The 26,699-nt window shown below is 54.6% G+C and overlaps 2 protein-coding genes across 7 annotated transcripts in view; one reads left to right on the top strand and one right to left on the bottom strand.

Annotated features, from left to right (window-relative positions):
• Window positions 1-2,021, top strand: part of TSC2 (TSC complex subunit 2) — a 187,002-nt gene extending 184,981 nt beyond the window's left edge. For all 6 annotated transcript variants that reach the window (XM_063143083.1, XM_063143084.1, XM_063143088.1 and 3 more), the window contains one exon: window positions 345-2,021. In XM_063143083.1, coding sequence (XP_062999153.1) covers window positions 345-509 — 165 coding nt within the window. In that variant the 3' untranslated portion in view covers window positions 510-2,021. The remainder of the gene's footprint in view (window positions 1-344) is intronic.
• A 161-nt stretch (window positions 2,022-2,182) lies between these two features.
• The window catches only part of PKD1 (polycystin 1, transient receptor potential channel interacting), a 168,508-nt gene continuing 143,991 nt past the window's right edge, over window positions 2,183-26,699 (bottom strand). The window contains exons 30-48 of the mRNA XM_063143421.1: window positions 25,396-25,539; window positions 24,166-24,376; window positions 22,715-22,841; window positions 21,242-21,358; window positions 20,506-20,555; window positions 20,075-20,277; window positions 19,798-19,903; window positions 18,924-19,081; window positions 18,375-18,577; window positions 15,868-16,062; window positions 15,159-15,298; window positions 13,605-13,732; window positions 12,485-12,659; window positions 11,457-11,582; window positions 11,083-11,257; window positions 10,451-10,738; window positions 9,183-9,317; window positions 8,083-8,397; window positions 2,183-6,386 (exon numbers count right to left, since the gene is read on the bottom strand). Of these exons, the coding sequence (XP_062999491.1) occupies window positions 5,811-6,386; window positions 8,083-8,397; window positions 9,183-9,317; window positions 10,451-10,738; window positions 11,083-11,257; window positions 11,457-11,582; window positions 12,485-12,659; window positions 13,605-13,732; window positions 15,159-15,298; window positions 15,868-16,062; window positions 18,375-18,577; window positions 18,924-19,081; window positions 19,798-19,903; window positions 20,075-20,277; window positions 20,506-20,555; window positions 21,242-21,358; window positions 22,715-22,841; window positions 24,166-24,376; window positions 25,396-25,539 (3,572 nt within the window). The 3' untranslated portion in view covers window positions 2,183-5,810. The remainder of the gene's footprint in view (window positions 6,387-8,082; window positions 8,398-9,182; window positions 9,318-10,450; window positions 10,739-11,082; window positions 11,258-11,456; window positions 11,583-12,484; window positions 12,660-13,604; window positions 13,733-15,158; window positions 15,299-15,867; window positions 16,063-18,374; window positions 18,578-18,923; window positions 19,082-19,797; window positions 19,904-20,074; window positions 20,278-20,505; window positions 20,556-21,241; window positions 21,359-22,714; window positions 22,842-24,165; window positions 24,377-25,395; window positions 25,540-26,699) is intronic.

The following is a 26,699-nucleotide window of genomic DNA, read 5'->3' as shown; positions in this document are numbered from 1 at the left end:
TCCTTGGGAGCAAGCCCGGCTATGCTTCTCTCACAGGCAGCTGTGCTTAGGGTTGCAGCGCAGTCTCCTAAGAGCAGCGCCTCCGGATGTGAGCACAGAGCCGGGACGGCCCTGGTTCCAATCTCACCTCGGCCACAGCTACTTCTTGTCTGTTTAATTTAGATCCCACCCTTCCACCAAGAAATGGCCCTCAGGGCGGGATTTCCCTTGCCTTAGCAAGGGGCTCTTCTCTTAACCCAGTAGGGGATAAGAATGCAGGGTTCCGGTAAAGAGTCCTGGTGCACTTGAAGCAAAAAGAAAAGGCTACGTGGAGTACGTGAAATAAAGAAATATACTTCTTCCAGATCCGAGAAGAAACCCAGTACCAAGCGTCTGGTTTCCCCACCATGCACCCGTCGGCCCCTGCGAAACCATCTGCCCATGTTCCTCAGGACCCAGCACCCACCTACGAAACGGGGCAGAGGAAGCGCCTGATCTCCTCGGTGGATGACTTCACGGAGTTCGTTTAGTGTCCAACACAGCCCACCTGCATTCGTCTAGTGTGCAAAGTGTCGTTCTTTTCCCAGGCTCCAATTCCTGCTGCAGAGAGACCGTTCCATCTTTGCAACCCCTGGATCTGACAGTATCGCATCGACCTCTTCGTGACTTGCGACTGCAGTTTTGCTCATGGTCACTTTGACAGCTGCTGACCCATCCTGTAATGCCACAGTGCTCCAGAGACATGTATTCGCTCTTCATGGTTGCTGTTTTAACCAACACTTTGGGGGGTAAATTTCTCTTAAGAGAATGGAGGCAAAACGGAGGTGTATGGTGCTTGTTAAAATGGTAGAAATTGTGACTCAGCAGCTTAGAGATTTCCTGGCTTGATGATTTACAGACCTTCCTCCCAGATTTTCACAAGATCTGTATGCACTTTACCTTCAGCTGATGGCGAAGAGCGTTGGTGGTTGCTGACTGGCTTTCTTAGAGGGGGCAGAACAGGCTTGGTTTCTGTCTAAACAAATGGCTTCTGAGGCAAGCCAAGATGCCAGACATGCAGCTTGTGTAGACGTAAGCTGTTTGAGTCCAGATTCAAGACACATTTTGGGCTGATCTTAAGTAAAAATTTCCTAAATCTCGGTAGAGCTGAGAGCAAAACTTCCACCAATTGTATAGGGAAGAAAGCATTCTAGGGAGTACAGGCATTCCCTGGTCTTTCCTTGACTAAGTGGATCCATCCCGCAGGGCTGGATGGAAAGAAACGGAACCCTTTTCTTTCTTTGACGTGTTTTCGGATTTCAGCAGGTGAATGCATGGCCAAAACCGGTGTTGGGGTCTAACTGGATATGAAAGGGCAGGTGTGCTTGTGTCGAACCTGTTCACAAATTAGCCTGGGGTGTGAGGGGGGGGGTCTACTCTTTATCGACTCTGCTGCTGTAACAGTCTCTTCTCCCTGCCCCGTTGGCATGAAGCTGCCTAGAGCAGGAGTAGGCACCCTGGCGTCCTCCAGGGGTTTGGGGCAGCAACTGCGTCAGCCCCAGCCGGTGTAGCCAATGGTAAAGGGGTTGTTGGAATTGCAGTTGAGAACTTCTGTAGGGCACCCAGTTGCTAGCCCTGGGCCTACAGTGTGCTTCCAACGCTTTGAGTGGGTTGAGTAGTGGAAGAGGACACCTGACTGAGAGGAGGCTTCGTTACCAGAACTGGAGAAACTGCACCTCATGTGAGTTATCTGTCTGGCTTGCTTTTGCATTCACCCTACCCCAGTCACTGCTGCTGCCTTCAGAAGAGAAGGGTGGGCGTCCCCATAGCTAAACCCAAAGGCCATCAGTGATGTCAGGGTTTAGTCACGTCGTTTTCCTTGGAAAGAACAAATGGCAAAACTCCCTCCCTCCCTTCCTTCCTTCGGAGAGAAAAAGGGGAGTCATCCAAACATGTCAAATGTCCTTTAAGTTTCTTGTATCGGCTTTGTTTGGCAAATGTCTTCTAACACTTGTTAATGGAATAAACCATTTGTACGGCTACCAGATTTTCAGCTGACAGAGCCATCATCTCATGCAACTTCTCTTGATGGGACCAGGGTTTTTTTCAGGAGCACCAAACATACAGAATCTAAGGCATTTTTTTTAAAAAAATGCTTATTTAGGTTTGCTTAACAAGACATTTCCATTGGTTTAATAAGACAGACAAATCTTCATTTAGCCGTCCATAATCTCTTTTAATTCGACTTTGTCATGTTTTTCACCATTACAAAAGAAAATATTTTGTTTGCAAATGTTAACATCAGCAAAGCACATCGCTGCTTCTTCTGCCATTGCTACAGGAAGCCTTTATAAAGCTACCCACCCCCCAAAAAAGTGTTTTTGGGGGGCTTTCATTCGTTTAGCTGACAGAGTCCTGTGCTAAGAAGCAAGTCATGGTGTGTGGGGTTTCAGGCAATAATAAATAAGAAACCATCTGGCTGTGAGTGAAGGCCAAAATATACATTCAAGAGTTTACAGAGCAAAGAGGGCACGGTTTGGGGTTCACTGCTGAGGGCGGGCGGTGGACCTGCTCCCCACTTAAGCACACCTAAGCTGCACAGAACACCAGGGACAATCCGCGCCAGTGAGTGTACCAAGTTCCTCCAAACCAGGCCCTTCCTTACTACCCTCATGTCATTCATACTCCAGAACGTTTCTCCTCCTCCCAAGAAGAATAACACGACCCCTCCTTAGCATAAAAGCACAGCTAGTTTGCTAAGGCCGCTGCTTCCCTGACTTGACTTAAGGTATCCCTTGTAAATACCAACATAAAAACAAACAAACAATGAGAACTTTTAATTTAGCTGACTTAACAAGTGCAAAAATCCTTCATCTGATTCAAGCCATAGACCCATCTTTTGCTCATCTCAGTCACTTGCCACGCACACAGTTTAGGTTGTACTCTTTAAACCCAACATACAATTCCTCTTTCTCCGCTTGTGGCAGCTGAGGCCTGCTCTTGCCCACATTTGCACCATTTTTCTTGCCCTTTAATGTGCTGCACTTCCAACCAGCAAGACGGGAAGGAGAGGAGTCCAGCGCGTGACTCGCGCTTGCAGTTCGCCCTCAGCTGGTGACTGGCTGGGAAGCAACTCCCCTCTTTTCTGCTTGTTGATGGCCTTCAGCATGCCAGGGACTTTGTGTGGCCCGACCACAAATGTGTATCCTGGCAAATGTGTATCCTGCAAAAACGTTCCTTTTTCAACCCACTCATACTCTCTCCCTGTCACCTAGAAATCTTTCCTGCTTCCATCACAGAATGAAGCAAGTGCATTTTCCCCTTTTCTTTGTACCTGATGATAAAGCAGCTGGGAATATTATTTAAAAAGAGTTTTTGTTCAAAATAGCACCCTTATAAATAATGAAATATTATAAGAAGACGCATGTAACCATATTTTCCCAATTTTAAGGTGATGGTTACAGCCAAAAACTTAGCAATTAAAAAAGAAACCTCTTCCAGGAAAAAAAAAGCCCTCTATATTTGCAACTACCAATAACGATGGAGTAGGCGGTCAACATTCTGAAATAGCACTTGTGAAAATCCAGAAACTGGGCCTCGGTATCCCAAGTACCTCTTAGACCTGGCAACGTCTTGGGAGAAATTATGGCTAGTGCACTGCAGGGGAGTTCCTGCCCCCTGCCCTGGATTTGGGGAACGAAAATATCTCCCAAACTTCCTTTGGCACAAATCCCATACACGTGGCACTTTGCCCACACACCACAAAACATTTTAGCAAGAAGGCTTTTAACACTTTTTTTTAAATAACTCCTATCTACATAGGTTGAGCACAGTACCAATGCTATAAAAATATAGCAAACATACAAAAATATACATTTTTCTTCTTGTAAAAATCCCATATAAATTACTTATATAACATGCAACTGGCCTGTGGAATATGAAGACAAGAGGAATGCCATGGCGGATGGAAGGGGGTAATGGCTTAAAGAGGGTAATTGACGTCCCAGAGAAAGTACAGACCAGCTGCAGCTTCCAGGGGAAGGATGCATTCATTCATTCAGACAAGGCGGGTGCGGGGACGGGGTTGATGTGGAAATGAGCACTGATCCACGTCCTGTTCCCAGGCCATTCCAGGCGCCCTCCTGCCTCAAAGCTCCTTTTCTTGTGTAACAAGCGAGACCAAAATAATACCAGCACACCTACTATTGCATCCAGTAACAGTCAGTTCCATGGTTGAATCACCTGCTGCTTTAAGGTAGGGCCACAACAGTAACATTCAAGACCCTACTTTCTGTTTGTAGCACAAACTGATGTGAACGGCACAAGTTTCCGACTGGATGGAAAGGGAGCCAGATTCAGGGGCTAAAGTGGGATTTTGGAGGAATGTTGGCTATGAACGTAAGACTGGCTTCTGACTCTGAGGCTACAGAATGAGAGGACACGATTTGGAGCCAAATTCAGTTAATCTGACTACTCTGCTTCTGAGCCACTTCTCATTTGAGAGGGTCGTTGCGTCTTAAGCTGGAGGGTGCTCTTGTGAAAAACGCATGAGCTCAAACGTCCCGGTCTCCTGCCCTTCGATGCTGGGCAACTCTCCAGAACTGTAAACTGCTCCGTGGCACTTGACGTCTTGTGGGTAGCTTAGCTACAAGATGGTGCTAAGCGGCACATCTGTGGTCATATTCCAAGGGCCGGTTTCAAGTTATGATTTACAAACAATACTGCTTCCATGATATATTATCCTGCTCTTATTTTTAAAAAATTGCGCGTGTCACTGTTAGCTAAGGCAAGCATTGATTAAAGTGCTGGGCAGTAAAATACAAATAGTAAACCATATATATATAAAAATACATAAACACAGATACGCACACGCACACATGCACACGCACCAAATAGAAAATATACTCAGTCATATTCCTTGAACTATAAAATAACCAACTCAACACGCATAAACCCCACTCAGTTGCTCCAATGGGGGGAAATAACCTGCTGGAATAGGGGAGCCCAATGAAACCAGCTCATAGGGACCCAAATAGCAACCCCCCTCGCCCTACACTTTCCAAAATAAATGTTGGAACCTTGTCAAACGGTTCTTGGCCCCATCCAAGTGGTGGCTGCCACCTTCAAGACTGACACACGAGGAGGAGCTTCATCAGCCTATTAAAGGGTCTTGGGCTGACAGCATTTTTGCATTTCTTTCTTCTTTTAAATACCTAAGTGACACCCTGGAAGAGAAAGCTGGTGCGAGGAGCACCTTGCCTCAGGATATGCCCCTCCACCGAGGGGCAATCTGCCATCTCGATTCTGCGTAGTCCTTCCTCCACAGTGCCGTTTCTTTGTGAAATCTGCAAGCGTTCGTGCGAGATAAATCTGACCCTTCCCGGGGAGACATCTGATCTCCTCTACCTGTCCAGGCTCAGCCTGGGATCTCAGGTTCATGGACCTTATTAGTCAGCTTCTACCGAAGAGAAACCTGCTTCGCTGCCTTTGCCCGCCACGATGCCCACGCGGAAGCCGTGCGGCTGCTCTCGCGCCTTTCCTGCCTCTCTCCTCGCCCCCCCCCCCCCCGAGCAACAGCAGGGGCCTCCTTGTTCTCTGGGGAAGCCATAATACTGCGAAATGATTGCTCTGCTGCCAGGCAGGCAACCAGGAGGGGTTGGGGAAAGCCCTGGCCAGCCTCCCCATCTCCCCCTTCGTGGCTCTAAGCAAGCGCTGCCGCCCAGCCTGTACGTCCATTGGCACCAAGCTGACGAAGACGCTGTACCAACCCCACAGATGGGAGATTTTGGCACCAGAGTTTGAGGCAGCAAAAGCCTTGCTTAAAAGGATCGCATCCCCTGGGAATGCGGCTGTTATTTGCCACTGGGGTGGACCCGATTGTTGGCCCGTAACGGCTTCTTTCTTCTGGCTGCCGGCCCGAGCAAGGCGGGTGCCTTATGTGGAACGAGCAGAGCGCCCTGGCTGACGCCCGGGCTGGTTCGGACAATCCTGAGGGGCGCAGTGCTTCTCACGGGCTGGGAGGGCAGAAACGGGCTGCGGCTACCAGTGGCCCGGCCTGCGTGGGTTGGGGGAGGAAACCTTGCCGGCTCGGCCGCCCTCTGCCCGCCCCTCTTCCGAGCTTGCCAGCAACGTGTGCCCTCCAGCTGGCACTCAAGGTGGTACACCTCCTCCGTGGCCTCATTCACCCGGTCAAACTGGGCGAGCAGTGTCTCAAAGAGGGAGAGGAGGCGCTGGACTTCGGCGTCGATCTCGGAGCCGTCCCACGTGCTGGAGGCGAGACTGAGCCCCTCCAGCTGGCTGCAGGCGGTGGAGGCACGGGAACTGTCAGAGGTGGCGCTGGGGGTGGGGCCCTGCAGCGACCGGGAGTCCTGGCTGGAGGCGCGGGAGGGGAGCGGCTCCATCCCTTCAAAGCGCACCTTGTGGCGGAACTGCAGGGAGGGGGGGGAACGACAGAAAAAGGGGGTCACAGTTGGTTGCAGCCAAGGATTTTGTTCTGGCCTCATGCCCTGGGGCCTCCAACATGGTGCCCATGGGCTCCAATATGCAGGCGGACTCTTGGTGCACACCAGGCTCCCTGTAGGGATGTCAGAGGAATCCGTGGGGGGGTGGGGGGGTGAAGCTCAGCGAACTTTCATCGGCCCAGACCCCCGTTCATTGGCCCAACTCAGTCTGCTGCACTTCAGGCCAACTAGTGGGTTTTTGGTTGTTTTTCTAATTTACACACGTTACGGCTGTAATTTGCGCAAACTAGGGTCACAAGTGTTGGATCAAGTGTTGGTCACAAGTGCGATTCATTCACATTACGGCTGACACAAAAAATCTGCGTAAAACCCCACCAGAGTTCAGGGAACGCCTGTGATTCTGCTCCAAATGGAAGCTGCGTTGGGCGGGTTTCCCAGTGACGGGCATCCCTGGCTTCTTGTCCCTCCCGATTTTAATTTAATTTCTTACCAATTTTTTTAACAATACTCTTTTCCCTGGGAGGTTGCCATGCAGCCAAGTGAAGTGTGTCCTCCAGCACCAGCACCTTTGACTGGGTTCAACAGAGTGGTTTTGTGAATGGAGCTCAGCGCACGTGGCTTTTCTTTGAGTCTCCCCAGTTGGCCGCAGGTGCGAAGGGCCCACTCCGAGGGCAGGCATGTGGGCAGAGTGCCACGACAGGCCCTCGGTAGGACAGTAGGACCCCCTGATTTCCTCCAAATGGCCTGTGGCTTTTGCCACTGACCCACTTCATTGGCTGCCTACATTTGTGGTATAGAAAGGAGGAGGCCGGCAGAAGCTCCTGGTCACGTGATCCCTACTTTCTTGGGTGGTGGAGGGACGTGGTCCATGCAGAGGTCTCACACCCAAGGGGGAAAGCCAGCAAGCCCCTTGGAGAAGGTGAATCTCTGCTACGAGTCCACAGAATTTTATTTGCAAAAATCTGGCATTTCAGCCCTGAAGGGCAGTAAGATTTAAACTAAGAAATATGTTTCTTAATAAGCCTAAAAGTAATAAAAATCTGAAGCAATATTTAAAACAGAATAAAAAGGATTAACAAGCCATTGAAAGGACTTACAAAGCATGGCTGACTACTTAAAAACCATCAAAGACTGGTCCAGAGAGAGTTCCACAACCAGAGTGCTGCTACTGGGGAAAAAACCCGTCTTGTGTGACCGCCCCCCGAAAAGGATTTTTTAAATTAATTTTTTATTTTGAAATTTCAACAAAAAAGAAGAAAAGAAATGACTGTATCCATTTCAATGAATGCCTATGAAATGCATTCATGCCTACGCGCATGTCTAGCTATCATGGCGACACTAGTATGCACAGATAAGGAGGATGGGCCAAATCAATGTTCTGTGCTGAGGGGCAGGACTCCAGTCCTCAGCAGGCCTAGCAAACCAAGCGCCAATTAGGCAAAACTGCATAATTTTACAGGCTGCAGAATTCCGTTTTTCTGCCTGGGCACAGAATTTATTTGTTTTCTCAAGCCACAGCCCTGGGTAAGGAAAGTGGCAGCCGCGGCTCTCTGCTGCCTCGCCTGCCGCCTTCTCCTTTGCCACCTCCACACCAGCCCCGAGAGCTGGCGAGGGCAAGAGCATGCAACCCCTCCGTACACGCAGGGCTTCAGGGGGCTCATACCTCCTTGGCTTTACTGAACCCCATCCACATCTTGAGCCTGCGCATGAAGAGTTCGACCATTTCATAATCCTGGGATTCGAAGGCCGGCCGGTGCATCTCGAAGCGCGTCTCCTGGAAGTGGTGGAGGAGCACGGCAGCAAACAGCCGCAGGACTACCCACAGCTCCAGCAGGACGTAGCTGACGCAGAAGAGGTGGGGCAGCCCCACGGGCTCCGGGAGGCAGAGCTGCAGCCTCAGGCCGCCGCGGAGGGCCGTGAAGAGCAGCTGGAGCGCGCCGAAGAGGCTGCAGAAGGCTTCCGAGCGGGAGGAGAAGAGCTGGGCAGGAGAAACGGGGGGGGGGGGGGCTGTGAGTCCTGCGAGGCCCACCTGGGTGGGGGCGCACCTGTGCTCCCTGCCCCATGGCTCCAACCCGAGACGGTTCGATTCACACAGCTCTCAGCCCACGGCTCCCGGGCCCACCGCTGACCAGGCCCCCAAACGCCTCTGCTTGTCTCCTGCCTGCCAGAGAAGGCTCCTCCTCTCCCTCCTCCCTGCCATGAGACCGTCGCTCTGTCTCCAAATCCCTCCAAGATCTGAGGGCAGCAAATACCCAAGAGGTGCCCGAGGTGGACAACTCTGTGTGAAGTCGACCTGGTAGGCGGGGGTCCCAGCTGTTGCGCCAAAGGGGCCGCGTGTGCCTGGGGAGGCGGAGCACAGCAGGAGACCCCCATGAGGATGGCGGCAAGAGCTAAACTGCCTCGTGGAGACAGCCAGCCTAAACGAGCCGGCCCAGGGCCCGCCACTTGATTTCATGCGTCAACCTAGGGAGGTTGTGGGCTCTCCCACACTAGAGGCCTTCAAGAGGCAGCTGGACAACCAACTATCTGTCAGGGATACTTTAGGGTGGATTCCTGCGTTGGGCAGGGGGCTGGACTCGATGGCCTTGTAGGCCCCTTCCAACTCTGCTATTCTATGATTCTATGACCCACTGATCATTCATGTTTATCATCGATCCACCACCCTTCGTCCATACGGGATCCCAGGCGTACATAACGTTGTAAAAAAGCCACCCCCAAAGAACCAGAACAAAGCGACATCTGCTTCTCGGAGTCCAGATTTACCAGGAAGCCCAGCTGCGCGTAAGCCAACGTGAGGATCGCAAAGGCCAGCCCCGCGGCCAAGAGCTCCTTCCGGGACCTCCGCAGAGTTTTGCCAAACACGGACCACTGCCGGATGAAGCGCAGCTGTTGGGAAGCCTGTGGGGAAGGAAGGAAGGAAGGGAGACGGGAGACGGTGTCTGTCACGGACGCTCAACTTCCCCATGAACCTGCTCCTGTGCTCAGGGGTGGGGGGAAACGCTTCCAGCCCCAGGGCCGGGTTCCATTTCAGAGCAGCTTTGTGAGAGCTGAAGGCAAAAGGAAGGGGCCCAAAATGGCAGCACAGGGCAGCTGCAGGCTCTTCCCGCCAGGAACCCAGCGCCAGGAGAGGCACCTCAACCTTGGAGAAGAAAGGGGGGGGGCGAAACTGCACAAAAGCCAGGGAGTCCCGAAGAACCTGGTGGTGGAGGAAGGGGGGCCTTCAGAGGTTGCCTTTCCTGCACTGAGGTCATTCCTCGGTGCCGGTGCCGTCTGGAGGCCGGTGGGCGGCACCCCGCTTACGGAACGCTCACCCCAGGGAGCCTCCTTTGGAGCCTCCTCTGGGTCACTCTTGGCCCCAGGCTTTTTAATCTCTGACAATAATTGTTTTAACGCTGCTGTGTGTTACAGTGGAACTGCTGTGTTTAGATCTTTTACCACCTTGTTGAAAGCAGTTCAGGACATGTTCCATGTTGAACGGTGGGATACTTCACTTATGGAAATACGTCAAGGGCCCTGTCCTCCACTCTAAAAAGGGCAGCGCTCTCTCCCCCCCCCCCGCCCCGTAGGCCAGGTCATGTCTTGAAATGATTAGGTTCTTCGGATTCTGCCCTGGGTTCAGCCTCATTGCACTGAAGGCAAACGTCTGTGGTTGAGCTCTTGGGGCAAAGGGGGACTGGTCTACAAGTTGACAGCAGAAGTGGGCTCCACTGACTAGTGCTGATTGGCTAGCTTTCGTGACGTCAAGGAGAAAAGCTTCCCCAGAGCAGTTTTATATGACAACATGATAAAGATATATATATATATAAAGGGAAAAGGCAGCCAGCCTGCCCGAAGGAGAAAGGCCAGACTGTCAGCTAAGATCATTTGGATTTACTGGCAGGTAGGGCAGGGCTGTGAATTCAGCTGCATCTCTCTTTGCCGTAAGTTGCCCTAAACGGGGGCCAAACAGGAGGAGTTTGCCTGCTCTTTTCCATGGTGTATTTAAAGTCCGGCGCAGTCTGTACAAACGAACATCTGCTGGCAAACCCTACCTTGACTGTCAGCAGGAAGAGGAGGGAGGCAGCCAGGCAGCTGAAGGCTGCATGGAGAGATGCCACCTGGTAGAAGCTGGTGAACCCTTGCCTGTCCTTCAGGTACTTGGACCACTGCCGGCTGGCCAGGGTGGCCTGGCTGAGGTGTACCACGACTGTGCAGGTGCTGGTAAGGATGAGCAGCCACTGGCCGTAGCTGCTGCCACAGGCAAAGTAGGCCCTGCCTGCCTTCTTGATGGACAGCGACTCCGAGACCACAAAGTAGACCACCACAACCATGAGGAAGACCTGGAGGGGAGAAGGGCGGGTGAGTTTCCAAGCAGGCAGTTTGAGCCCGGGGGGGGGGGGGGGCACCGGGACTGTGGGTGTTTCTGCATGTTACGGAACATGCTCTCTGGAGCAGAACTTTACTGAGAGTTTTGACCTACTAGAGAAAGAATCGGACTCGCTCCCGTCCTCCGTTCTCTTCTCATAGCATACAAGGACAGGGGTCCCCAAACGTTCCCCTCCCTACCCAGAGGAAAGAAGAAACTGCTTTGTGGTCCCAGAGGGCCAGTCGCACGCCGCTGCCCCTCTCCTCTCCGCAGCCTGAAAGGTGCAACTGTGAGGCAAGAGGAATCTTCGGGACTGACCATCATGAGGAGCTGCAGCGTGACTCCCCGGCTGAGCGGAACCAGCGGCAGAGACGCCACGGCCACGGCCGGCAGCGCGTGCTTCGCCACGGGGAACTCCAGCCTCAGGGTGATGACGGCGTGGAGGCCCAGGCCAGGGTTGTACTGGGTCAGTTCGACGAAGACCGCGCGACTCCTGCAGGGGGTGGAAAGAAGGCGGATCAGGACGCGCAGCAGCCAGAGGGCCGGAGGTGGGGACCGGCTTTGGAAGGGGAGTCTACCGGATGGCTCAGGCTACAGGGCTTATTCATCCAGTCTCTTTTTGGTAAGCCTGTCGGCCTAGATTCGTCCCATGTAAATCGGGCTGCTCCTCTGCCAACACGCGCCTTGTTTACCTGTTGCTGATCCAGTTGTTCTGCTGGAGGACGTCCAGACGGGCTTTGCTTTCTTCCAGAGTCGTTCCCAGTTCCTGGATGTAACCACCGCTGTCATAGAAGGAAAGGTACCCCCAGTACCAGACTCTGAAACAGGTGATGGTGGAGGAGGAGGAGGAGGAGGAAAGGTGAGTCCCACAGGTCAGTGCCAGGCCTAGAGGGATCTCCTTCATTCCGGTTTATAAGCCTCCCGCGGGTGAGTTGTGGCTGATGCTCTGCCCCACCCCCACCTTCCAAATGTTCACAGAGATGTTCTAGAATTACCTTTGGAATTGGCACGGGGGGGGGGGGCAGTACTGCGCACTTTCCCGACACGCTTCGCTGTGACTCTTAACCCCACCACCACCGCTGCAAGTAAGTCATGCGCTCAAGCGATGGCACGCACTGAAACACTTGGGTCTGTGCGCGCGCGTCTGTCAGCCTTCCCCCACCCTGCGCTCTCCAGATGCGTGTTGGATTACAATTCCCATCATCCCCATAAAGTGTTTGTGTGCATCAACAACCCTTTTACAGTTCCCTCTTGCTCGCTTCTGCTCATCCCTACCCTGGTTCTTGCCAACAGCTGGGTTTTACTTTCCGGGATTTCCCAGTGGACACGAATCCCACCCAGGGGAGCCCACGCGTGCCACCGGGCCTCTGCGCCTGCCCTGGATTTGTCGCTGGGACATCCGAGTGGCTGGACGGCTCCTCAGAGCACAGCGCGGGACGGAGAGGAAGGGAAGCGTCGTGCTTGCGCAGGGGCCCGCCGGGGGGGGGGGAGGCGCATAACCAGGCCAGCCTTGCTGGGGCTCTGCGTCCAGGAAGAGACCCCCTGGAGGCTGGGAGGTCTGGAAGCGTCCCTGGTTCTCTGCATTCAGCAGGGAGGAGGAAGAGCGGAGGAAGAGCAGAGGGCGAGCGGTGGGGGGGCAGGGGGGAGCAGGTCCCGGTGGCACCAGGCGCCTTTCTTGCTAAGAGGAGGCTGACAGGGGGGCCAGACTCCGCCCTCTTACCCGGCAAGATCCGGTGGCGAGTAGGCCCAGCGTTGCGCGTGGCTGTTGAGGAGGCACTTCCACCCGACTTCGTAACTGGCCGTGTCAAAGCCGTCGGAATCAGACACGCATTTCTCTCCGGTTGCGGAGGGGTTGGTCCCACTAAAGACGCGCTGAACAGGATCCAGGCACTCTGCTGAGGAAGACAGCGGGCACAGCGGTCTCAGCCGGTCCTGCGTCGTCGACCCCCTTTTCCCGTCCCTCAGACCTGCCCAGAGTGCCGGCCTTTGGCTTTCAAGTAGAGCTGCTCAGCGCAGCCTGAGGTATCGCGCCCTCCAGGTGCAGAAACAAGAGAGGCAAAGGATTCAAAGGCCGGCTAGGCTGGCCAAGGCGCCTCCTTGCAGAAGCTGAGCCCCGCCCAGCCTCAGAGCCCCCGGTCCAGGCTACTGATTGCCACAAGTGGGCAGCGGGTGCATTGCCAAGAGATGCTGGAAGGCTACATTGGCCTCAAATTACTCAAAGCAAGCAAGTCAAGCTGCACCTGAGAAGAGCCCTGATGCTGGATCAGACCAAGGGTCCCTCTCGTCCAGCACTCTGTCGGCCAGGGACCCACAAGCAGGATATGAATGCAACAGCACCCTGCCGCCCATGTTCCCCAGCAACTGTCTGCATAGGCAAACTGCCTCAAATACTGGAGGTAGCACGTAGCCACCAGGACTAGCAGCGCGATTTTGCCTTCTCCTCCAGGAATTTATCCAACACCCTTTTAACGCCATCCAAATCGGTGGCCATCGCTGCATCTTGTGGTTGTGAATCCTACAGTTCAACCATACGCTGTGTGAAGAGGTCCTTCCTTTGATCTGTCCTGCATCTCCCACCCATCAGCTTCATGGCATAATATGACCCCAGCGGTGTCTAGGATTGTGCGAGAGAGGCAGAAACAGGTCTCCCTCTCCACTTTCCCCACACCTTGCAACGGACGGCCACAAAACACCCCCAACGGGCTGGGCCTGCTGGAGAGGAGGAGCCGCCCGCCACTAGGAATGGTCAGCAGCTGAGGCTGCTTCACCGCAGCCCGTTGAACAGGGCGGGCCACAAGCAAACACGGAAACCGAGGCTCACGTCGAGGTGTGCTACGCACCTTCTTTCAGGCGGATTTGCCGCAGCCGTGCCGCCCCCAGCGTGGTGCTGTACCTCCCCCGGCCGGACTGGTTATTGTACAGATACGGCAGCAGCGCTTGAGACATCCACACCCAGAAGTCATCCGACCTGTGCGGACATGGTGGGAAGAGGAGCCCTGAGTGCGGAACACGCGCGTCCTGCTGCTTGCCGACACGTGATTGGACTTCGACGCCCAGCGGCCCACTTTTGCAGCAGAGGGGTGTGGGTGTGCACGCAAGCGTGGAATTCTGGGGCGCCAGTGTGGTGGCGGAGTCAGAGTGCTGGATTGGGGGCAGGGTCCTGCATTCTAGGGCCCGTCATGACGATGGCGCAGTGGCACCTCAAGCCCCCCAAACCCCACGGCTTCCTTCTTGGGGGGTTCCGCCACATTCTCCCCATGCTAAGGAGCGAGCGTGCGGTTTCTATGGATCATTGGGGGAGCCCCTGCCTGCCCCTCCCTGGCTTCCCCACCCCCACTGACCTCATGGGGACTGAAGCCGAGGGAACAGGGGGGATTCTTCTCCCTCCCCACACCGGGGGCGTTCCGGCGGCCATTCTGCTCGCTGGCTCCATCCTCCCCCCACCCCAATTAGTGGTCGCCATCCAGCTGGCCACGCCCCCTCCCCTCTACGGAGGGGCCACAGATGGCGGTCGTGCCGGGGTCAGTCGCTGACGCTTTTGCTTCGGGGGAAAGGCCCAGGATGGGTCCGCAGTGGCTGCTGCGTCGTTTACGTGCCACAGCACCACCACGCAGCCACCCTGGGCTTTCCTCACTTGTAGACCAGCCCCCTAGTCTCCACTCAGCCAGGAAGGTCGCTGGGTGACCTTGATCTAGTCACTGACTCTCAGTCTAACCTACCTCACAGGGTTGTTGTAAGGATAAAACCAGAGAGGAGGGGAATCCCGAATGCCACCTTGGGCTTCTCGGAGGAAAGGGTGGGATACAAGTGCAAGTAATAAAGACGTAATAAACACAACGAGTTTCTGGGGCTCCGAGTCAACATCTGCTCGAGCCCCAGATGTTCTCCTTGGAGGGGCAGCAGCAGTGGGCCAGGATCTCTGGCCCAGAAAGGCCTTCCACAGCCAGGCTCCCGGAGCTGCCACGGATCTGAACTGGCTGTGACGCGGAGCGTGGCCTCCCTCCCTCCCAGCAGCCCACTGTCCTCCCGTGCCAACAGCAGGCCGAGCGCTGTAGAGGGAAGGCCCTCCCCGTCTCCGGCAGGCTGAACGGTTTGGTGAAGGAGGAAGCAAGGGCAGTCCTCCCAGGGGGCACAGCGAGGCGGATCCTGCAACCCTGGGGCACAGCCCCCTGGGAACAGCGGAGATCTGGGCAGAGGCACAGAGCCAGAAAGGGGACCCTTCTGCGACACGTTCCAGCGTCGGCCCGTGTGTGTGTGTGTGTGTGTGTGCCCACGCTCAGGCTGTTCACAGGCCGGCTGCCAAAGCGTCTCGTGGTCTCGCGATTCCTGGGGACTCCTGCGCGCAGCTCAGCAGAGTGGTAAAACTTAAGGACTAGAAACATGAGCAGAAATACCTCTTAATGCGCAGGAACTGGTCACTGCCCAGCTGCTGCTTGACGGAGCTCTGCAAAAGGAAAGCGCGGCTGTTCTGCGAAGCGTCGCCGTAGTTGGTGAGGAGGGTCACCAGGAGGAACAGCATGTAGAGGAGGAAGTTCTAGCATGCACAGACAGACAGACAGACAGACAGACAGACAGACAGGGTTCACTGGCCTGCTGGGAGCCCCCCAGGCCAGAAAAGCCCCCCAAGGGCTGCACCAAGCCGGCAAAACCTTCCGCACCAGGCACAGAGACTTCCCAGAGACATTTCAGACCTTGGGCTTAATGGTCTTACAGGTCCGGGGGGGGGGGGGGGGGCTTTGGGTGGCCTTGTGAGTTGTGAAGCGCACAACCCACACTGCCAGTCCACGCCTTAGAACTGCTTCCACATTCCTGACATGTTAGAACAAGAACAACAAAGCTGTTGCTAGCCCCGAGAACAAAACCTCAGAGCAGCGGCCCCTTTGCCTTTTCAGCCCACTGAAGCCACGGCACCATCACGGCTGCAGGCGTGGAATGGCGGCAGCGGCGGCGGCGTGCCTTGACCCCCTCCTCCCCTGCTGCTGTCGCTTGGGAGCCCCCAGGGCTGCAGAGCCCTTTGTCCCGGCCCCGGCCCCAGTGTCTCCACGCAGCCCGTGCAGCCAGGCCAGGCTTTGGCCCGGGTGGTGCCTCCCTCCTGCTTCTCACCTTGAGCAGGCTGTGCAGCAGCTTCACTTTCCTGGCCTCCTCCTTGGCCTGGAAAAGAGCAAATCCCTGAGGCGGCCGGACCTTGCTGATCTTCTCCGACACGTGCTCGACCAAGGGCTGCTCCACCAGCGTGTCGCCCTCCTCGGGGTGCAAGCGCTTGGCCACCAGCGAGAAATAAAGGGCCTCCAGCAGGACCTGGGCGGGGGGGGGGGGGGGGGGGGAGGCAGGCAGGCAGGGCCGTTGAGGCGGGGGGAGCGAAGGGGCCATTCCAAGAGGCTCTCGCCACTTGATCAAGGGCCCATTCACATTATAAGCAACAGCTCCAACACAAAGCAGTAAACGAAGATCAGCGAAAACGACAGATCCCTTGCTCGTATTGGTGCGTTCAAGAAAATGTCATGGGAGGTACAATTTTTGTACAAGAACTTAAAAAAGAAAGAAACATTTCAACAAAACAGATATGAGCAGGTGAAAAGCCACGGCCACGTGCACCAGGGTCATCCCACGGATTAACAGAGGCCGGGGGGTTCCCACTGCCAAGTCTACCGACCCCTGGGGACCTTGCCTTCACTCACTGCCAGCCGCCACATCCCCCGGCCTCACTTGGGGGACAGAAAGGGCTCTGCAGATATCGGGAAAGCACTTCAGGCATCAGCATTTCCCACCATGCGTTCGCATTGCACTAATATGTTAGCAAAGGTATTTCAACCAGTGAAGACAATTCTCCTTCCAAACATCTGTGCCACTTCCTCCCAAACTAAGTTGGTTTAATGGTCTATTTTAGGGTTGCTCTTTCTCTCTGTGTGTGTCCACCCCCACCCCGTCCTGCTGGAAGACCCCACGGGAGCAGGTACAGCTGTGGAGGGATAGAGGCGAGGGGCCCTGGTTCTGCAGGGAACAGAAATGCCAAATCATCTCCAAAGTAAGGGACATTCCGAAGCTGTAGCTTCTGCTCTACGGATGGTAGAAAGTTGTAAAAAATGGATTTCCACTCTGACCTATAGACCTCTGAAGTTTAGGAATAAGGCGTGGAACATCCTCATGAAGGAGGAGGAGGAGGGGGAAGGTGGGAGGTGGAGGAGAACGTCAGAGAAAGTTCGTAGAGGCAGCGGAAGGCTTCCCAAGGAAGAAAGCCCTTCCACTGGGTTCCTCCATCACGCAGCTGCCCGCCTGGGTGATTGTCTCTTCAATTGGTTCCCGCAAGCACGGTTTTTCTTGTGGGAACACTTCTGTGCAGAAGTGTGCATTTTCACCATATTAATGATGTGCATCCGTGCATAGGTAATAGTAATTAATGCCTGCTCAGGTATATTGGCTGCCCCATGTGGTTGCGCTTTTTAAAACTGAAACCGCCCATCTACAGTTAGAAGCAGCGTCAATAACCCCACCCACTGGGTGTTCCACATTTACACCACAGCAGCCTAGAAAATTGCAGCAGGATTCAAACCACAGACAGCTGGGGCTGCTGGGTTGTTTTTGCCCCTTGCCAGACGTAGATGCTCAAAAAACGTCCCAGAGGTAGTTGAGGTCCTTAAGGGTAGGGCTGCCCCCCCTCTGCCCCCTCCCTCCCTCCCTCCCTCCCTCCCTCCCTCCACTGAGCTCTGCAGTCAGTCAGAAATTTGGAACAGCGCAGCAGGATGGCAACCGATGGGGAGAGGACTGGACTTCATGTCCCAAACCGATGCTTTGTCCACTGTACCCTGCTGGGACCATGAAATAAATGGTGGTTTGTTTAGTAAAAGCATTTGCGATCTGCCTTGCTACTCAGAGACACCATGCGGAAGGAGATGGACAAGAAAATTAAAAGCAGCAGCAGCAAAATCATTAACACCCCACCCCCGAAAGAATAAAAGCAAAAGCAGATGACGGAATGTGGGGGTGGGAGTGGGTGTTGTGTTTGGAGAGAAGGGGCTTCGTCCCTGCCAAAGCAGGAGGGAAATCCCTGCCCACGGCCCCTGCTGCCCCAGTCTGAAATGTCCTGGCTCACGCGCAGGTGCTTTGGAGTTCCTCTCTGAACACATCTGGGCCTCTGCAGCGTTCTCTCTCTCACTGGGTGCTTGGACCTGGCCTCCTCACTGTCAGGGAAGCTCTCCTGCCCTGACCCTGGTCAAGCAGAATGCAGGTTGGGGGGGCTTTGCCTGGGCGCCCCTGTACACTCACGGACAGTAATCCAGCCACAAAGACAAGACAAACACCCGCAAATGCTTTGGAAAATAGAAATATGTTCCATTGTCGGTAGAAACTATGAAGTGACAGAGCGAAACAGATCTCTCTAGGAGGGGCAATCCAGAAGTTGAGAGCCACCACAGAGAAGGCTCTGCTTTGCACCTTCTCAAATGTGGCGCATGGTCCTCTCGGGTGATCTCAGTGAGCAGGCACTAGCAATGTACGGAGAGTGCGGAAACGGACGAGGGGGGAGCCCCATCAGAGGTGGGTGTCGGGATGGAAGGCCCACTTGGAGTTGCCAAGAAGACGCCTCAGTTCAAGCAGCCCCAACCGGGACTTACCTTGAGGGGTTCCCAGAGCAAAAAGGAGGAGAGGAAGCTGAAGATCCCTGAGATGAGCCACATGAGGGCCGTGCTGGAGGTGAAGCCCACCCCGATCCACACAGAGACCCCGAAGCAGAGGAGCAGGAGGGCGAAGCTGAGGCCGTGAGCCAGGTAAGAGCACCAGAAGGGCAGCAGCCGCTTCCGGAGGGCGCTGTCCAGGGCTGCGGGAGGCAAAGGGTGAGATTCGCAAGGATTTGAACTTTGTGTCCCATGACTGTTCCTTGTGTTTTCCCCAGGATGGCCGCAGGTGGCAGGAAGAGCAGCCACGTCCCCGGAATGGAGCGAGTCATTCCTCCGTGCAACGATGGAGGAGGCAGAGGTGCCACGTGAGGCGGAGGCTGGGTCGGGCTGGGGTTCAGGAGGCAGCCCATTCCCCAAGAGAAGAAGGGGGCCCGGGGGGCCGGGACAGGGCCCTGGACCAGGGCAGGCCAGTGCGTTCTCCCCCCACCCAGCCCCAAATTCCAGGACGACCACAAATAGCTGGAGAAGCTCTGGACCGCGTGATACCTGTCCGCATCGATTTGGCCGAGCGGTTCAGGTCCTTGCCCGGGGCTGCCGCTGCTGCTGCCGCTGCTGCCGCTGCTGCCGCCACCGCCGCGTTCTGCCCTTTCTCGTTCAGCCTCTGCAACATGATCGCCTCCGTCTTCTCCCCAAACATGCTGGATCTGCCAGGGCAAATGAGGCGCATTAAATCAGGGGTAAGGAACGCCAGGCCCACTCCGACCCTCCCTCCTGGCCACGCCCCTTTCTCCGGCCTGCCAGTCACTCGGCGGCTTCCCACCTTTTGCATGCCCCCCCCTTCTAAAAAGGTTGAGATGCTTCTCCTGAGGCTTCACTGACCGGCTGTAAGAGCTTTACGCTGAAGTAAGCCGGCACCTGGGGGGATTTCTGGCTCCACCCCTTTTGCTTTGGCCCCGCCCCCCACTGGAATGCAAGCCCTGAGAGCTTCTCTGAATCCGGCCTTTGGGCTGAAACGGTCCCCCCACCCCCGTGTGGCATCTTCAACTGCGCTGCCTTGCTCCCACAATGGGGAGGAAGCTGTAGAACCCTGCCCCACCATCTCCAGCGTCTCAGGACGGGGGCTTCCTTTGCCTCAAAGTCATCTGGCCACTGCGCCGTTCCCGACGCATCTGTGCAGCAGACAGAGGAGGCGGCCCTTGGCTACGCCAGGGTGGCCCGGCCCACCCACGGGGGAGGGGGGGATGCTGCACAAACCGCTGCAAGCCGGGGGCCTCCTCTCACCCGGCTTTGCTTTCCCCACAACACACAGATCCAAGCCGGCAGAATGGGGTGGGTGGGTGGGTGGGAGGGAGTCCTCCCCCACCCTCCCGCTCCAGCACCCAGCTACCCTCCTTCCCTCCCTCCCTCCCAGCAGACTTACAGCCCTGAGATGAGGTCTGTTTCCACCCTGGGGAACTGCCCCGTGTCCGGAGGATGAGAGAGGCCGCCCGCTCCGTCAGCGAGGATTTGCCGGATCAGGTCTTCGTCTGTGCCAGGGAAAACAAAATCTCGGGCTGAGTTTGCACCAATATAGGTCAGCAACATCCCTTGCACCTGTGGCATTCACTGTGGCGGGCAGGTTGTCTCACTCCACAGGTGTGTTTAGCGATACGCATATAAAGTGCCGCTTCCCCCCCACACTTCCTGCCCCCTCTTACCTGATGCCGAGAAGCATCGGTTCTGCGCTTGGGGAAAGCCGAGGGACACGCTGTCCTCCTCAGCGGCCAACGGAGCCTCGAGGCCAAGATGGCGGCTGGTCCTCCCCCTCTTCAGCTTCTGAATCGTGTTGTCCATGATGGAGGGGTTGCTCAGCAGGTCCGGCCAGTTGAGGAGGGCCTCGCTGGAGTGCCACCGGATCAGGCTGCGCCCAAACGGAAAAGGGCCCGGAGGGAGCCTGAGCCCAGGAACAAGCAGCCCTCCGGCAGAGCGGGCCAAGGAACAACCGCCCTTCTTTTCATCCCCCCAAATCTCCTGGAGTTGGACCCGTGGCCAGGATGTCTTCCTCTCACCCACAGGGCCTTGGCGGGGCGGGGGAGGGGAGGGAGAGAAGCACAAAAACAACAACTGGCCCCTGCTGACACCCACTTACCTTTTCGAGTCATCCTGGAGCAATTCTGTTTTGGTTTGCTCCGAAAAGGCCTGTGGAGAAGGAATGACGCTCAGTCCAGATGTGGCCTCTTCTGTCCTCGGGACCCACTGAACAGTCGTGAGGCCCAGTGGGAGCAATGCAGCCGCCTCAGAAACGGCCGCTGTGTGAAGACGGCTAATCTGGTACCAACCACCAGGTCAGGAGTCTCCAACTTGTTTAAGTGGGTGAGGACTTTTGGAATACTGAGGGAGTGTCAGGGGCACGCTCTCAACATGGTGGCCATGGGGGTGGCTGGCCCATTGATAAAATGGCCGTCATGGCTGAAGACAAAGCACTCCTGTCCCAGAAGACAAACTGGAGAGACTAGAAGAAAAGTAATTTACTCAAGAATCCAGGCACAAGGCAGAGCTGGGTGCTGAACTCCAAAACGTAAAACCACTCTTTATAAATGATGGCCAGCACGTTGCTTTGTAGCAAGCCAGCCTCCCAGTTTTTTAAAAATCTTATTTTTAAGGAACTTCGAAATAATAATATTTGTAAAAAGATCCGGGGCCAGGAGTCTGGCAGGCACCAAGAGAGGTGTCCTGGGCATGGTGGTGCTCACCGGCACTACACTGGGGACCCCAACGCTAGGAGGGATGGGCAGAAAGAGGGAGCGTGGAGGGGCCCAGCGGTCGCCCCCCTCAGCACCCCCTTCGGAAACTGCACCGGCACCCACCCCCCTGCCGCCCTTCACCTCCGTCCGCAGCCCAGGGAAGGTGAGGAAGGAGCTCTCGCGGAGAGACGAGTCCACGTAGTTGTCGATCTCTAAAGACTGCTGGTCCAAATGGGCCAGAGACTGGCTGACAGACACCTGCGAGAGAGAAGAGGGCTTGAGGGCCAGGTGGGCCAGGAGCTCTGTGGCCGGGCGGGGGGGGGGGGGGGAAGGGACCAACCCAGAGTTGCCATCCAACGAGGGAGTGGTGGACTCCGTGAACTCCGCCCCACCTGCATTTTGCAGATCGTCAGGTGCCTTTCATTCCATTGTCCTCTCAGTGACAGAGTCAGAACATTTTAACCAGAATTTCGTTCTACTTTTGCTAATTTGCAGGAACACAAATCCCCTCCACACGCCCCCAAAAGTAAAAAAAAAAAAAAAAAAAGCAGAATCTGTGTGACTCGGAAAAAGCTGATCCACCACGGAAACCACAGATTGGGATGCAAAGAAATCACAGCTCATTTGAATCTCTTGGGGGTCCCCAAATGAGATTTATCCAGCCACCCCCCTTTCTGGGGAACCAAAAGTCACTTCAATTAAATTTTTTTTAAAAATAAAGCCAGCCAAACAACTTTCTCTCTCTCTCTCTCTTTTTAAAGGGTGGTGGGGATTAGGGTGAAGACAGACAGACACCTGCCTCCAGCAGGAATTCATCCCCTTCCAGAACTGGAACTGTCCGCGTGATGGATCTTAACCACCTTTGTTCTCAGGGAGCCTCTTGTGGGTTACATGCCTATCCTGAAGGCTCCTCCAAAAAGACATGCGTCTGCGTGTCTGTGTCTGTGTGTGAAATCATGGTTTTCTGCTTCAAGGACTGAGAATAACGGGCCCAAGTTACAGGAAGCCAGATTCCGGCTGGACATCAGGAAAAGCGCCCTCACTGTGAGATCAGTACAATAATGGAACCAGTTACCTAGGGAGGTGGTGGGCTCTCCCACCCTAGAGGCCTTCAAGAGGCAGCTGGACAAGCATCTGTCAGGGATGCTTTAAGGTGGATTCCTGCCTTGAGCAGGGGGTTGGACTCGATGGCCTTAGAGGCCCCTTCCAGCTGTATTCTTCTATGATTCCATGATTTGTATAAGTCGGGGGTGGGATAAGGTGCTTGTCCCACTTCTGCTCAGAAACCCCTTCAACATTTAGGTAAAATCTCCATATATTAGTAAGATGGTCCCTATTCATGCCATTGTCTCTCTCTTTTTGCACTAATCTTGATATTACTTAAAATAAGATCGCAATACACAAAACATTTACTATTTCTAATACAATTCAACATTGAAAAAACATGCTCAGTAAACATTACTACCCTGAGAAACACCTATAACAACCGCAAGATCACACTGATGTTGATAAACATGAGGCATTTGCACACCACAATACTACCTGGAGATTAACTCTGTGATAAGTAATTATTTAACATTATACCACTGTATGAGCGGAATGCCGAGCTGTTACCTTGCTTCGTGCCATCCGAAAGAGGAAAAGAAGACCCAGGTACAGGGGATAGACAACCACGCTGGACACCAAGCCGACCACGACAGTCTCGCCACTGACTGGGATCAAGGTGGAAATGGCCACGTGGCTACAAGACGGCAGGAGAGAATGGCAGGAGGCCCCGGGTGTGAATGCCAATGTCAGGCTCCGGGGAGCTCACAAGATGGCGCCATCATAAATAATGGCCCAGAAAGAGAGAAGGCGTGGAGGCTCACACCCGTCACGTGGCCACACCCCTTGTCCTGGGCAGCTGTATGATTTATTGATTCAGTCATTCAACTTATAACCCACCTATATATAAAGCACTCTAGACGGCTTATCAAGTGAAAAACAGTTTAACAACAACAACAACAACAACAAAATCCCCACACCCCACAATATAAACAATACAGCCTAGAAGCAGCATATTAGAGTCAGCAAACAGAAATAAGAATTCTAGAAAGGGGAGGCCTGCCCCAATAGCGGGGCCTTTAATTCCCGCCTCAAAATGTTCAGAGGCGTTGGCAGGCACGTTTCCACCGGCCGGTCATTCCACAGCTGAGGGCCGGCAAAGGAAAAGGCCCCCCGGCACGTGGCCGCCAATCTCCCTCAGATGTCCCTCAGAGGACCTTAAGTGGCAGGCTGGGACCGAGGAGGGGAGGAGGAGGAGGCCTGAAGGGCCAGAACCAGCACCTCCTGTTTTGCCTGGAAACGAATTGGCGGCCAGCGTAAAGATTTTAAAACCAGTGTCATGTGGTCTCCGCGGGATGTCCCAGAGACCCACCTAGCTGTCGCATTACTAGTTCCAGGATATGAATATGAGTACATAATGGTGAGGGAAAGGTACTCTGCATACCTTCAGGAGCACCCTTGTCTTACTATCATTGTTTCCAATGTTCCAACACATTCTGCAGCTCAGCCCTGATGAACCCCGCCTCAGATTAGACGCTGCTAGTCCGGGTCTAGAGCACATGGTCTTGACATGGCTCAGTTCTGCTCACCCAACTGGAAACTCGAGACCCATCCAGGCAACACTCAGCATCACCACATGCCACGAGATTGGGAGCGCATTGTGGGTCCCAATACCGGATCTCCTGTCTCTTGCCACCATGTACAGAATGTGGTTCCCAAGCCAGAAGGTCCAGCAAGGCCACGCATGGAATGCCATCAGGGTGGCGATTCCCAGGCCTCCCCAAGGATGATGCCGCCTTTCTCATTCTGGCCGCACTTTGCCTCCCCCTGGCTCACTGCCACCCCACCCCCCGCCACTCCGCACCAGACAACCCTCCCCCCAGGGGGAGCAAGGCCACTCCAGCTGGGACCCTTGGTTGTTTGTCACAGGAAGGAAGCCCCCGCGGGCGCACGGCTCCTGCTCCTGCGAGAGAGAGGCCCTGACTGGGCTGGAGACCAAGAAGCCGCCGTCTCAAGCACACCTGAAATTGATGTCTCCCACGACGCCGTACCACACGGCGTTGGCACAGAGGAAGAGGAAGATGAGGAGGCAGCAACAGGAGGCTCTCTGGACCCGGGTGAAGCGGCTGCGAGGGGGCCGGTCCCACAGGGAGAGCCACACGTGCTTCTCGAAGAAACCCCGTTGTAGCTCGCCGATGAAGATACGCAGGAAGCTTCTCAGATCGGTCTCAGCTGTGGAGAAGGCACAGAGGTGCGTCTGCATTGGTCTAATGGTCCATAGCGGTAGCAGAAGGCAGTGGGGAGGAGCCAGCTGCAGGGCATTTGGCCACTTGACTTCCCCTGGGGCTCTCAATTGCAGGCTTCCCTCCCCAAACTCCCACCCGCCCAGGTAATACTATAAAGCTTGGGCCTGGACTCTGGCATGAGCTGAAGGGTGAGAGCAGAAGGGCCCTGCTCCTGGGGCTCTCAGCTGAGCCAGGAAGCCAGGCGGAGGCTGAAGACAAGACGGAATGGCACCTGGAATGGCACCTTCCCCTGCTTCCGAGGAACCGTCACTCTGCCAACCTCACCGAATGCACATCCCCCTCCCCTCCCCCCCTGCCGTAGGATCAATATTTTATGTAGTTTCTTATTCTAGGCTAATTGGTCTCTCAAACAGTAATTCCTTTTCCAATTATTTTAAAGTTCAACCTGATTTTTATTGGCCTGTAAAGGGCCCGTGTAACTGGGAGGCTGCCAAAAAGCCAAAGAGAAGCACCGTGGCTGGCGCCAAGTTTAAACGTTTCCTTCCCCAGCGTGAAGTGCTGGTGGGCCAACATGGGCCACGGAAAAGGGAGAGGGCTCGGCCAAAGTGACCCTGCCAGGCCTGTCCCTGTTTCAAACCTCAAGGCTACAGAGTTCGAGGAGACCTCCACTCGAGTCTGCCTCAGAACATGTTTCTCCTCAGAGCTCGGGCAGTTCTGAGCTTGCCTTCATGGTCGAAACGGTTGTCGCCTAAAATCTCGGTCTCTCTGACGCTGGGCCTTTTGCATTTGCTCTTCTTTTCCTCAGAAGCACCGCTCAAACCTGTGTGCTCGTGAGGGCAGCAATTTCTCCTCGCCATGGGAGCTCCAGACAGCCACGGCCTACTAGGCCGGCTCCCTCAGGGCAGCGGGTCCCCACATGTCTTCATTCCGCCTTCCCAGGGCTAGAGCCAAAGCAACGGCTTCAAACCGCTTTCGACGCGGATGGTGCGCTCCGCCCCCACTCACCAGCAGCCAAGACCTCCTTCTCCACCAGGCCATCGTTCTCCTCACTTTCCACAGACAGCCAGTCGTTCACCAAGAAGTGGTAGTTCTTACAGGTCTGCAAGTCTCTGACAATGACATGCTGCAAGTACCATGATGGGTTTAGCCCTGAACAGTAAGAGAGAGAAGTGGAAGGGGAGACACAGCTTTAGGAGAAGCGCTTTTATGGACCACTGATATTCCATGGTTTTAAAATTGCCGTGTTTTGCAAAATCCGGACCACAAAACTTCAACCTGGAAACGATGTGTGCAGCTTTGGAAGCAACTGTTTTATAACCACCCTACTTAGGGATCCGAGGATCGGCAACAGACAAGATGCCCAAGATTCTCCAAACTCCACCTAGAAGCTCAGAGCGCCTTGCTCACATGCACACACTCTCAATGGCAATCTGGGTTTTGCCATCGCTGTGGTTTGAACAGGGAAAGGGTGCCTTTAGGTGTTCACCCAAATGTGCATCCCTCCTCCCTCTCCCACAGACTAAAGCAGGCAAATGCATTTTGGGGGGGAAATGCAGATTTTTTCAATTGCAAACACAAGTTCAGGAACATACCAAGTTTTCTGGGGGAGGGGGGAGAAACACGTTTGTGTTTGTATTTTTGTGTTTGCTTGCTTTTGTGTTTGTATTCACGGGGCAAATTCTAGTCAAGAAGGAAACAAAATTAACTTTTATATGGTGTTTATTTTACATGGTTTACTATAGGCAGGAATCAAAGCAAATAAAAAGTGGAGACCAAAAAGTGGAGAACCAACAGAACAAAAAGGGGGGGGGTTCATATTGAAGAGTTTTGGGGGCGCTACCCGGTGGGGCTGCTCTGCCTCCGGCAGTTGCATTTGCGTTCGCAGGACCCAACGCCTCCACCACAACAGGGCTTTTGCACTTCTCAAAATAACCCCGGAAATGACCAGAAACTCTTCTTTCCGGATTGGGCAGGTCAGCAGAGCCCCTTGCCAGAAGCAAGCATTCCTACTAACACCCGTGGTTATTTTTCAGAAGTGCAAAACTCCCGTTGCGCAAATGGTGGGTCCGGTGAGCACATGGGCACAACAGGATGCGACCCTCTGGGTCTGGTGAACGCAAACTGCAGGTGGAGGGAGGAGTGATTGGATTGCCCCCAAACTGGAAGGACTGCCCTACGACTATGGGGTAATGCTTTTTTTCTTTTATGGATCCCCCCCCCTACACACACACACACTCTTGGAGAGGCAGGTCAGCAATACAGAATCAATATGGACATCTGCTCCTGAGGAGCAGCAGTGCTTGTGAGAG

This window comes from Elgaria multicarinata, chromosome 17, assembly GCF_023053635.1.
Source record: "Elgaria multicarinata webbii isolate HBS135686 ecotype San Diego chromosome 17, rElgMul1.1.pri, whole genome shotgun sequence".
In the NCBI taxonomy this organism is placed as follows: domain Eukaryota; kingdom Metazoa; phylum Chordata; class Lepidosauria; order Squamata; family Anguidae; genus Elgaria; species Elgaria multicarinata.
This window is presented reverse-complemented; position numbering and strand designations above follow the sequence as displayed.